General features: G+C 37.8%; 1 protein-coding gene across 1 annotated transcript in view; it reads left to right on the forward strand.

Moving 5' to 3' along the window:
- CSMD1 (CUB and Sushi multiple domains 1) overlaps positions 1 to 12,697 on the forward strand; it is a 1,224,748-nt gene that overhangs the window by 728,179 nt on the left and 483,872 nt on the right. The window contains exon 6 of the mRNA XM_086461528.1: positions 4,144 to 4,256. Coding sequence (XP_086317654.1) covers positions 4,144 to 4,256 — 113 coding nt within the window. The remainder of the gene's footprint in view (positions 1 to 4,143; positions 4,257 to 12,697) is intronic.

Here is a 12,697-nt window from a genome sequence, read left to right on the forward strand (position 1 = left end):
CTCTCAATGTCATGATCACATTATCTTTCACAGTATAGTGAGAAGATTTGAGACTATTTAGCTGTATGTTGTACAGTTCACACAGATCTGAAAATATTTATGTGTATTATGTGTTTGGGAAGTATCTGTTTATTAGAAATTTAACTAATGAAAAATCTGCTTTGAATGTGCTTTTATAATAAAGTTTGTTTACACTTTTATTAATGTACAATTGAATTCATATAACAATTTAATATTTCAGCCAGGAGTTTTGCAGACTTTAAATCGAAACCTCTGGATATGCCAGACTGAATGTTACCACATGTATATTTCATTTAAAAAAGAAAACCAACCCTCAACACAGTATTTCTAAGAGATAAGTTTGTGTACTTGGACAAAGGAGTTATCAGTTCAGCAATATGAAATGCAACCTATATATAGTAAAAACTTAGGTTTAGCATCTATTGTGTCAATAGCTAAGAGGTACTAGTAATATTTTTGAAATTCCACACGTTTTTATTTTTTCTTTTCTTTTTAACTATATCAAAGTACTTTCTACAGGTACACCCAAATTATACATATCTTTGAAACAGCAAATGACAGTTCATAGTTAGAAATATTTAGTGCCTGATCTAAGGAATTTCTAAAATATTATGCTCTAAAATGGTCTAAAGGGTGTATGAAAGCATATATAAAGTATAAAATTCCATTTGAGTGGGATTTAGAAACATATATAGGGCTGAATGTTTTGACCAACGCTTGTAAGAACTATTGAATGCCAGGTTGGTCAGGCAGGACTTGCCCCTAGTAAAGCCATGCTGACTGTCTCAAATCACCTCCCTGTCCTCCATGTACCTTAGCATATCTTCTAGGAGGATCTGTTCCATGATCTTCCCAGGCACAGAGGTGATTCTGACATGTCGGTAGTTCCCAGGGTCCTCCTTTCTCACCTTTTTAAAAATTGGCGTAATGATTCCTTTCTTCCAGTCACTGGGAATTTTGCCTGACTGCCATGACTTTTCAAATGTCGTGGAGAGTGGCTTGCCAACTGCATCAGCCAGTTCCCTCAGGACTGTGGGATGCATCTCATCAGGTCCCATGGACTTGTGTATGTCCAGGTTCCTCAGATGATCACGAACTTTATCTTCATTTACGGTGGGAGGGACTCTGTCTCCCTAGTCCCCGTCTTGTGGGCCATTAACTTGAGAGCTGTGAGGAGAGAGGTTGCCAGTGAAAACTGAGGCAAAAAAGTTGTTGAGAACCTCAGCCTTCTCCTCATCTGTTGTTACTAGTTCACCATTGCTGCTCATTTGGGGTTATACTTTCTTTGAGTTTCCTTTTCTGGTTTACATACCTGTAGAAATCTTTCTTGTTTTTCTTGGCATCCCTTGCCAAGTTCAGCTTCAGCTATGCCGTGGCCTTCCTGGCCTCATCCCTACAAATCTGGGCAACATCCCTCTACTCTTCCCAGGATACCTGACCTCGCTTCCACTGCCTGTGCCGTTCCATCCTGCCTTTTATTTTGGCCAGCAGGTCTTGACTCAGCCATGCTTGTGTCTTGCCTTCCTTGCCCGATTTCTTACACCTGGGGATTGAGAGCTCTTGCGGTCTATGGAAAGTGTCCTTAAAGATCTTCCAGCTCTGCCTTGCTCTTTTGTCCCTGAGGGCTGTTTCCCAGGTGGCCCAATTGACTAACTCCTTGAAGAGCTGGAATTTTGCTCTCCTAAAATTTAAGGTCCTGACTATGCTTTTCATCTGCCTCATACCCCTTAGGACAGTGAACTGCAGTAGTACATGATCACTGCAGCCGAGGCTGACTCCAATCTTGACATCGCTGATGAGTTCACGTGTATTTGTGACCATCAGGTCCAATATCCCATCCTCTCGGGTAGGGCTGCCTATTTCTTGCCTTAAGAAGTTGTCATCTAGGCACTCCAGGAGTCTCCTGGATTGCCTACAGCTTTCCATGCCACTTTTCCAACTGATGTCGGGGTGGTTGAAAGCCCGCAGCAGAAAGAGGGCCCGTGTGTGTGATGTCTCCTGGAGCCGGAGTAAGAAGGCTTCATCATTAGGTTCCCCTTGATCGGGTGGCCTGTAGTAGATACCAACCAAAAGGCTGCCTTTGTTGTCTCGATCACTATTCTTACCCGTAAGCTTTTGACCTCCTCATGGCTATTCTTTAGGGACAAATCTTCACACTCTATCCATTTCTTAACATAGAGCGCAACACCTCCACCCCTCCTTCCGCTCCTGTCCCTTTGGAACGGCTTGTAGCCATCGTCAGCCACACACCAGTCATAGGATTCATCCCACCAATTTTCAGTAATGGCTACTATGTCGTAGCCTTCCTGTAACATGGTAGCTTCTAATTCCTCCTGTTTGTTGCCCATGCTGCCTGCATTGGTGTAGAGGCACTTCAGCTGGGCTGTGGCTGTGTCTCCTTCTTTTATTCCTTTTTTTCCCCCTTTTATTCCCCCAAAGTGTTTCATGGAAGCTACTCTGTTGGCTCCTATTTCCTCAGCCTCCCTGGCTCATCTCTGTAAGACTTTGCCTGTGCTGCAGTGTCCACAGCATGCGTTAGGGCACCAGGTTGAAGGCCCTTACTGTCACCCCATCCCTCCAACCCTGGTGTGTCATCCTGCTGCTTATCACAGATAATCTTGATATTACTGTCCCCCTCCCCCTTTGCATCTAGTTTAAACCCCTGTCAATCAGCCCTACAATGTTTTGGGCAATGACCCTCTCCCCCCTTCAAGAAAGGTTTCTCCCATTTGATGTCAACATTCCTGGTGCTGTGTAGGCCATCCCATTATCAAAAAAACCAAAATTGTGATGGTGACACCAGCCATGGAGCCATGTGTTGATAGATTGGATCCTCCTGTTCCTTCCAGTGTCACTGCTTTCAACAGGAAGGAGAGAAGAAAAAATAACCTGTGGCCCAGATTCTCTCACTAACTGTTCTAAGGCCCTGAAGTCTTTCTTGATCATTGTTGGACTACTAGTGGCTGCTTCCTCTCCATCTTGTGGAAAATCAGTAGAGGGTAGCAGTCTGTGGGCTCGTGCTCAGAGGCGAAAGCACTCACAGCGAAAAGGCCAGCTGCTTTGCTCCTCGCCGGCTGAGTGCCTCTCCCATGCAAATGGCTGCGCTCTGCTTGCCCACTCTGTTCGCTCGCCCAGGGAGCGAGCCCTTGCTGGATGATGCTCTGGGTGATGCCTACTCACTGCCTGTTTACTCAGTGCACAGCGATCAAATTTCATTTCTTGTAGTTCAAGAAACTTCGTTTCTTTTAGTTCTCCAGAGTTATTCAGAAGGGAAAAAAAAAAAAAAAAAAAAAGGCTAAATTTGAAATGTGAAGGGTCATACAAAAAAAAAGCCATCTGGGAAACTAACATATGAATTTACACCATATCACATACTCTATGGTAGGTACTTGAGCGGGTTCATATTAACAAATGGTTCAGTGATAGACTGTGGTATGACACAATGTGGTCCAAGGGCCTGTTGCCTGTGTTAGAAAAATTCTTTGTGTGCACTCTTTCTTCACAATGTCCATAGTTCACGCAAGCTGGTTAGCCTGTATTTGGTTGTGTTTAAACTTCTCTTTTTTAGTAATCATGGGTAAGATTTAATATTAAAAAAAGCATTTCTAGCAGGATAGTTATGTACCAATAGTTTTCCACCCAAGCTTAACGTTAAGTAGTGCCCATAACCCATATTTATCCTTTCTTAACACCTGAGATTTGGTTTCCCATGAGGTGACTCACACAGCAGGGAGTCAGATGATGAAATTTTGTCATAAGTGAATATGCTTATATTTTTGCTGAATGATTTGACACACATATGCGTACATACACACATGTGAACACACACGCTCTCATAAGATTGCTTTTCTTCTTTAATTCACAAAATGAGTAGTTTGGAGATATAAGTTTTGACCGTAAAATGGATAGCTGTAATAGGAAAAAACCCCCACATTTCTCTGAGGATAATAGTTACATAACAAATAATAAATTGAGATTAGATGACAGTGAATCACATTGTCAGATAAACTGTAAACAGTAAAACAATATGTTTTGGCTATTTTTTTTTTTTTTCTCTTTTAAGTGATGTACAAGTGATTTTTTCCACCACTTATATTAGATTCTTTTTTTTTTATTTTCCAGGTTGACTGGTATGAATCTACCTTCTCCAGTTATCAGCAGTAAGAATTGGTTACGACTCCATTTCACGTCTGACAGCAACCATCGACGAAAGGGATTCAATGCTCAGTTCCAAGGTAGGGCACATATAAAAGTGCAACAAATAAGACCTTTACCTTTAAGCATTGCTAAGTGGTGATGAAATTCGAAATTTATGTTTAAATATCAGGGATGTAGTAAAAGGCTGACCATACTACTACTGCTCTTACACTGAGTAGCTGTTATCCTTGTGTGATCAGGTATCTCTAGGGATTTACTTTTGGAAAAAGTATCTGTGCTTCACATTGCAGTTTTCTTTAAGTGTGTATTTGCTTGCTCACTTTTTCTATAATAAATTGCTTTGCATTCAGTCTGATCTTCACTTTAAAAACATGCCTGGAATGCAACTTACGGAAAGTCAATTCCACACAAAGACATGCCCCTATCTAAACATTGTCTTCCTCATTACTCAAAATCTAACTCTTATCCAGAAGCTACATTCATCATTTGGAAATTTAACTTATCCCTAGCATAGCATAAATTGTATTTCAGGCTCCTGCATAGATTTACATATACAACTTTAAAAGAAGACAAAAGGATGTCAGTGTTGCTGCCAATTGCTGCCTATGTTCACCTAGATACTCATTAAAATGCAGTTTTTTAGAATGGAATCATTATTAATTTTTGTACTTCATAAATCGTTACTCAAGATCAAAGCCACTGTAGTTATATTGAAAATAAAAGAGCTTTTAATTAGTCTGTGCTTTTAAATTCTATGCTTACATAAGCTGTTTCAACCGTTTTATCCCAGACACCATCAAGTCATTTATGACTTTAGACCTTCCTTTTTTCCTGAAACTGTAGGGCTTGTATCACTTTACAAATGACCAATGCACTGCAACTGTACGTTTCCGGTAATTATGATGTACACATGCAATGGATATAAAAGCAGTTAACACACACAGTTCTTATCTTTTTAAAAATATTTTGAAAATTATAGTAAAAAAGGGAATCTGTGAAATTCCATTTTATTTTGTCAGCTTACTATGAATATGTATTCTGTGATCCTTTGCACTTAGAACTTATTTTTATAAAGTTTACTGTGGATGCATATGTAATACCACTATTGATGACTATGAATTTAAATGCACTGCTTGTTAACTCTGTGTCTTAAGCCAATTAACTGGAGATTACAAAACCAATGCAAGTCATCTTACTGATGCACCAGAAAACTAAGAATCAACAGAATAATGAAGGAAAGTTTGGAAGAGAGTAACCAACACTGGAAAACAACTTTTTTCTCTTTGTCAATGTATCTTATCTCTAGCCAAATATTCACTTTGGGATTAAGCTTTAGGGAAATATCTGGGGAGATCATTATTTCAGATGTATATCTGTTGCTCTGCATAGTACATCAGATACTGGATGTAAGGGTAAACTTGACTGATGTAGAATATGGCTTGTCTCCATTGTTTTGGGGAAATAGAGAACTCAGTAATTTTGATTGCACACCTTAGATATTAAATGAAAGCAGCCTATTACACCTTGCCAGATGGTAAGTTATTGTATTCTAGAGTCCTTATAGTACATAGATTTTTTTTAATAGCTGTCAGGTATAAATGTTACTGACAAAACAAATTACAAAAAGATATTCCTCAAAAAGTAGTATCTTGTGTATTTGCAGATTGCATCATAACGACTGTGGTGGGTTGACCTTGGGTGGATGCCAGGTGGCCACCAGGTCACTCTATCACTTCCCCTTCTCAGATGGACAGGGGAGAGAAAATATAACAAAAAGCTCATGGGTCAGGATAAGGACAGGGAGATCATTCACCAATTACCGTCGTGTTCAAAACTGACTCGACACAGAGAAACTAATTTCATTCATTACCAATCACATCAGAGTACAATAATGAAGAATGAAATCAAATCTTAGTACACCTTCTCCCAACTTCTCTCTTCTTCCCAGGCTCAGCATCATTCCTGAACTTTCTACCTCCTCCACCTGAGTGGTGCAGGTGGACAGGGAGTGGGGATTGTGGTCAGTTCATCAAATGTTGTCTCTGCCACTCCTTCTTCCTCACACTCTTCCCCTGCTCCAGCATGGGGTCCCTCCCAAGGGAGACAGTCTCCAACATAAGTCCTTCCCACAGACTGCAGTTCTTCACAAACTGCTTCACCGTGCGTCCTTTCCACGACGCGCAGTCATTCAGGAATGAACTGCTCTGGCGTGGGCTCCTCTGTCCATGGGTCACAGGTCCTGACAGGACCCTGCTCCAGCACTGGCTTTTCATGGGGTCACAGCATCATTCAGGCACATCCACCTGTTCTGACATGGGGTTCTTCATGATCTACAGGTGGATATCTGCTCCACCGTTAACCTCCAAGGGCTGCAGTGGGACAGTCTGCCTCACCACCGTCTTCAGTGCAGGCTGCAGGAGAATCTGTGCTCTGATACCTGAAGCCTCCTCACCTGCCTTCTTCACTGACCTTGTTGTCTGCAGAGTTGTTTCTGTCATATATTGTCACTCCTCTCTTCAAGCTGCTGTTGCACAGGAGTTACCTCCCTTTCTTAAATATGTTGTCACAGAGGTGCTACCATTGTCGCTGATAGGCTTAGCCTTGGCAAGCAGTGGGTCCATGTTGAAGTCATCTGGCATTGACTCCATTGGACATGGGGGAAAGTTCTAGCATCTTCTCATGGAAGCCACCCCTGTAGCCCACCCACTACCAAAATCTTGAGACACAAACCCAACACACAAATATATTTTTTATATTTGGATAATATTTATTATCAATCTATTTGTTTTGATCTCACACGTCTCATGTGGTTTCACTGGGAATTAGATTTAGAAAGACTAGAATTCCTCAGTCCTCAAAGATACTACAGGTAATCTCTCCACATGGTATATCGTACAAGAGTTATTCAATGTTTTCTTTCCCAGGTAGATAGCAGCTGCTTTTGACCCTACTCAGTCTGTATTGTTTGGGCAAATGTGAAAGAATGCCTATTTAATACGTGCCTCAGACCTCTTATATAATTAGTATAAAAGCTTCTTTTGAATTGTTTGTATTTTGAAAAGCATTTTTGTAATACTAATTTTAATTGCTTTTATTGTAGAAAAAGTATATAATAATGAATTATAAACTTAATGAACTTAAGTTATAAACTGATGAAGGCTAGAACTATGAAGGTTTAACTCAGTTTTAGACATCTGAAAGACTGATTGAAGCAGATTAAATTGCCATCTTTTGATATTCACTTTAGCCTATCTTTAAGAGAGATTTAATCTTGAGACTTAGTTTTGCGTCCAAACAGTAGCAATTGTCAAAGTAATTGAAAATGAAATAGTATTTATTGTTACTGACTCTTTTGAGACTCTAAATTCTGCTCTAGTTTGAAACCAGTCACTCAGCTCCTACAGAGCAAAAATTGCTTCATTTGTTGAAGTTAATCAGATTTACCTTAAAATAATCCTGAATGTTGTTTAATAACATACAGCCAATCCCATTGTTATTTCAGTTTTATATCTAGTTGTGAGATTGCATGAGTTGCAAAAATCCCTAACAAAAAAACTCTGACCAGCCCACACCGAAGAAGAAAACTGAGAACAACCAAAAAGTGCACATTGTTGAATAGGGAGTTGCTAAACACAGCAACCCCATGTACCCAGATGCAGGCAGAAGCTGGAATACAGTGCTGTATTCCCAGCAGGCACACAGAAGCAGAGCACACGTATACACCATTCATGTATGGTACTCTATTCACTTCTGGCCATGCAGATTAACACTGGCAGGTACACTCAGTACTCATATGAATACAGACAGCACCAATGGCCTCATCCTGGTTTTCCTCTCTGGCTGTCCTCTCTGGTATGTTAGTGGGAAAAAAATGCATGGCTGATAGCTATATTATTGCTGTAACTTGGCCTTTTCCAGTCAGCCAAAACCAATACTAGCAAACTGCCAATTTAATTTTCTTTTCTTTGTTTGATTTTTGAACAGGCAAACAGAATTATTATAATTTTGTTTCATTAAAATATTGGAACTACCAATTAGATTTAAAACTATGCATAGTTCATTTATTTGTTCAGCAAAGTTTTCAAATTTAGATCTTTCTGGCTTGCATTTTTGCAATATTTAGTGCCCCAAATTTAACATGGTCAAGAAAACCAGCTCACTAACATGAAAATTAAAGCAGTGTATTAGAATTACACGCTTGAATGCATTAAATAAATATAGTTTTTAAATGCTTGGCATTTAAATAAAAAAATGTAGTATAAATGTTATACCTAACTGGTGGGTGTTGGATTTCCCCTTGAATCATGTTTATTGTTCCATCTTCCATTGGGTCAGAGTAGATTACAAAAAAATTTAAAATTTTAAAAATGAAGAGGTATAGAGTGAAGGTGTGTCGTGTGTGTGTGTCCCGTCCCCCCCCCGCCTTGTTACTTTGTTTTGATTTTTGATCTTTTGGTGTTGATTTCATCAATGAAAATAGTTACGCCTCAATTTCCCAGTGAAGCTGCAGAATTGTTTTAATACTTTCAGAGTTTCTAGACAGAAGGAGACCTGGTTTAAATGGCCATGAAAGCCACCAGCACAATTACAGTGCAATGACATGCTTTCCCTTGTCTGCTTCATGTCTGCCGTATCATTAACATTAGTCTCATGGAAAGCAACACTGCCAGTGGATATAATTGGACTCAGTTCTTGTTCTGCCTTGTTCCAAGATGGCATTGCCATAGGGAAAAAGATATTACATTCCTCTGTTGTGAACTTCTTTTTTTTTCATCCCTCTGCCCTTACCTTTGCTTATATTCAGTGGGAGATGCAGGGTATATGATTTGTCTTATGACAGTGCTTCATAAATGCATAAATTCCCCAAAGGTGAAGTAACATTAAGAGTCTCACTATGAGATGAAAAAAACCCAGCACTTTCCACCAACAAAGCTTATCAATGTGCACAGAATGACTTAAAAGGTGTGATAATGAATCCCCCGCTTTTGCATATTTACAGCATGCATAGTAGGCTTTTTTAGCTTTGCTTATTTCCAGAACAATAGAAGAAGGTTGTTTTAATATCTTTGGTTTTCATTTTAAGAGGGAAACATCACGATACTTTTTTCTATACTAACTAAAACTGATCTGCTTAAGTTAAATATTTATTTCAAAATTCCTAGGAAGAGAATAAAGTAAGAAAGTTTCAAAGGCAAAACTTGATTAATGGGTGTGTTCCACTTTTACAGTAAGAATCAGATCTCTGTTGTAGAGTGTTTCAAATTAAGTGTGCTATTTTTGGCAGGTTAGCAGAGGTGTTCAAGGAGGTATTAGGTAGTTTGATCATTATGTGCCAGAAGTTATCGATCTGCTGTGTTTGACTACCTTGAATAATTCAGGATTTAACAAACAGATAATCCTGAAGTCAAACAAGGAATATAATAGAGGCTGCTGAAATAAATGTGTACCAATGGAAAACCATGTGTGAAATAATGTAAAATCAGCTGCTAGGTAAAGTAGTTCTTTCAATGAATTTTTGTAATTTAATGAGTCTGTATGTAAATGAATATCTATCTCCTACATATTCTTTAAAACCTTAGAAATGGTGTTTGAAATAAGTGAAAAGAATTTGTAGTATTTCCTTGGTGCATGGTACTTTTAGTCAGGGATTTCAATTATAATTGTCACTTAGAATAAATTTAGTAAAAAAATAGTAAAAGCAATTGATAAAATCAAAAAGCCAGAAGAAACTGTTATTTTCCAGCTCGTAAGTGATGCTGAATATAATTTCCCGTTAAATAGTACTGAGGCAATAATTTGTATTTTGATAAATTTTATTATTAAGAAAGTAATCCAGTGTTGATATAAAACCATCAACAAGTAGATAATCCACTGTCTATCTTAACCATTCTTTTCTGTGCTTAACATGACCACTGTTAAATATGTAGTCTTGTCTTCTGAATTGTATTAGTCTGGTTTGATCTTCCTGTCCAGTAGTGGTGGTATGTTTTCCCACAATAGAATAAAAAGCCTTTTGTTAAGCTTAGAATTCCCCTTTTTGAAGCAACAAGTCACCTCTCAGTCTCCTAGATAAAATAAGGAGGTTTAGCTCTTTAAATCTCTCATTGGAAGTAATTTTCACCAGTTACTGCATTTTTATTGTGAGTTGGTGCAATTCAAAATTTCGAGTGACCACTTAGGTGATTTTAGCTATGTTAAAATACAAGACTAACTGGTACTGGACCTGCAGCTAAGACTACATTTTACTTTTTTTCCCATATGTTTATTTTTTTCCTATTGCTATTTTCTCTTAAAAAAAAAAAATCATGAACACTTAAGAAATTAATTAGCTAAGTCATGTTAAACTATATTTAGTGGCATAAATAATGTTTCTTAACTGTATTAGTATGCCTGTCATGGCTGCTGTAGGTAAACTATGCTTGTTCATTTATATTTTTTCTTCTCTTGTTTTTTGTTCTTTCACATTGTTTTTTTCTTCCTCACTTTGATGCTGTAATTGCAAGTTTCCCCACGTCCTATCAATACAGTCATTTTACTATTGAAAAGTAATTTCTTTTGAGAGTCTTTTATTTTGACTTGTTTAGATTTGAGTAAGAGTTTATTAAACTATTTTCTCAGAACTTTTGTGTAGTATAATTGCTCTACATTTCAAGGACACTTATTCAGCTGTGTGGTAAAATCTGTACCAGTCTACAATGAGATAAGTTCTTGGAGAATGTTTATGCAGTAGGAAGGGAAAAAATTTTCTTCTGTTAAAAGAAAGATTCTTTTGGCTTAAGGTTTATATGTGACTGTTGATTGTAAATTTTGGAAATTAACTTAGACCATCCTTTTCCAGTCTGATTTTCAGTCTGTGTCAAAACTTGGGTCCCTTATGTATCTTACATTGGCACCTGAGAATATAAGTTACCAAACACCGTTAACTGCTGGCCTGCATTTTCTCATTTGTTTGATTAAAAATGAGTATTTTAATCCAATAAAAACTATAATAAAGTCAATATTTGACATCTTATCTTCCCATGCATTAAATATATATTTAGCCTCTTTGAATAAAATTTTGGGGTTTTTGTATGTATACTTTTTTTCCTGTACTAAAATTATAAGATATCCTTGATTAGCTTAATATTAGTTTATACCATGTGATAATGAAAGAACAGGAGAAAACATTCAGACTGTTTTGGTGTGAATGTGGCATGTACATTGTCTAAGAGCTATCTGCTTAAATTAGCTGCTCCTGTAATATCTCTTTAACATTCATAATCAAAGTAATTTGGCATATATAGAGAGTTCAGCACATCCTTAAGATAAAACCGTCTTTGTTCCTACCATTTTTAGAGCCTGGAAGCCTTTTCTTTTTCAGTGTTTGACATTAGAAATAATCTTTGGATTTATTGTTAAAACTGCTATCTCATAGAGGCAACATGCATTCTTAAGAGAGATTTGCCATCTTGTCCATTTTAGTGCCACAAAGTATTTATTTTTCTCAATATTTAAAGCAAAGCCCACAAGTTGACTTAGAGTGACAAAAAGGGAATGCATGTATCTAAAAGTACTACACTTACAAGAGTATTGAAGAATTGGACCCTAGGGTAAAGCTCTGTCCTCAAGACTCAATCTAAAGTTTAGGTAGAATTTCTTAGTGCCAGAGTAAGATGTTTGATGGAGACTCAGATTACATAGATTTTTCTTAACACAAAGACATTCTGTTAAAAACTCTTATTACTAAGCCACCATATAGGAACGTGTTATCATGAACCCCTGACTTTTTCAGAAGAAACAAGAAAGAGCTCATTAAAGGTGGACACTTGTACTCGTTCCAGTCAGGTTGATACAAGTAATAATTCTTTCTTCACTGTCTAGTAAAGTTTCTGTGTTGCTAAGAAGGCTCGGGCATAGCTGCTTCGTGATGTCTGCACTAAGCAGATGTCTACCTAGTAACAGCTATTAATTCTTTGGCTCTTTTTTGGTATGGTGTTATCCTCCCAAGAACTACTTAAAGAACTGGTTTTGTGGTTGAGAAGTAGTTTATCATCTTGGTACTCATTTTTATACATGTCACTGTTTTCCCCCAAATTACCTGCAAGATAAAAGGTGACAGTTAAATTACATGTTGAAATTCTTAAAAAGCAAGGAATATTCCTCAGTTCAAAGAACATTCACCCCAACTTGGTAGCTACTTTGTCAAGAGTCGTGTCGTGGTCACTCAGTGCTCTGTTTTCCACAGTCCTTCTTCAAAGGCACCACTATCCCAAGGCTACCCAGCTTCTAAGACATTTTTTTTCTGTGTGATATAATGAGACTGATGCATGTCCAATGAACTTCATATTTTGCAATGCAAAAATATGCATTTGGAAAATGTTGAAGAAACTGTAGGTTTCACTAATCTCTAAATCAGCTAGTGGCAATATAAAGGGAACAGCAGAATGTAGACCTTGGAATTTAAAATAAGAGTATATGCACGAGTGATGGAGATATGCAGGTTTCAAGGACACATGCATAACCTACATACAACCACAAA

Source organism: Leptosomus discolor, chromosome 2 (genome assembly GCF_034619465.1).
Source record: "Leptosomus discolor isolate bLepDis1 chromosome 2, bLepDis1.hap2, whole genome shotgun sequence".
Taxonomy (NCBI): domain Eukaryota; kingdom Metazoa; phylum Chordata; class Aves; order Leptosomiformes; family Leptosomidae; genus Leptosomus; species Leptosomus discolor.